This window comes from Penaeus monodon, chromosome 24 (assembly GCF_015228065.2).
Source record: "Penaeus monodon isolate SGIC_2016 chromosome 24, NSTDA_Pmon_1, whole genome shotgun sequence".
NCBI classification, from domain to species: domain Eukaryota; kingdom Metazoa; phylum Arthropoda; class Malacostraca; order Decapoda; family Penaeidae; genus Penaeus; species Penaeus monodon.
Window position 1 is genome coordinate 16,597,967 of NC_051409.1, and position 270 is coordinate 16,598,236.

Genomic DNA, 270 nt, shown 5'->3' on the forward strand with positions numbered 1-270 from the left:
CGCCAAGATCAAATGCTCTCATATTTAGCGCAACGCATCATGTAATAAACAAAGATGAGAAGAGAGAGAAAGACAATAATAAAACAAACATCTCTCGTTCTTTCACCATTTCTCTCATCTTCTTATTTCACATTCTTTCATTTTCTCTTTATCTTGAAGTTCTTAATCTTGTCGTAGAAGAAATAGCAGTAGGATAAGGAGACCAATAATGGGCGCTGGTGTCGGGTAGTGGACCATCCCTGAAATAACAAAAAAAATATTAGTGAGAAG

The 270-nt window shown here is 35.9% G+C and overlaps 1 protein-coding gene across 1 annotated transcript in view; it reads right to left on the minus strand.

Annotated features, from left to right (window-relative positions):
* The window catches only part of LOC119588629, a gene marked incomplete at its 5' end in the record, with an annotated part of 218,878 nt that overhangs the window by 364 nt on the left and 218,244 nt on the right, over nucleotides 1-270 (minus strand). Inside the window, 1 exon segment of the mRNA XM_037937267.1 lies at nucleotides 1-239. Within this exon segment, the coding sequence (XP_037793195.1) occupies nucleotides 163-239 (77 nt within the window). The 3' untranslated portion in view covers nucleotides 1-162.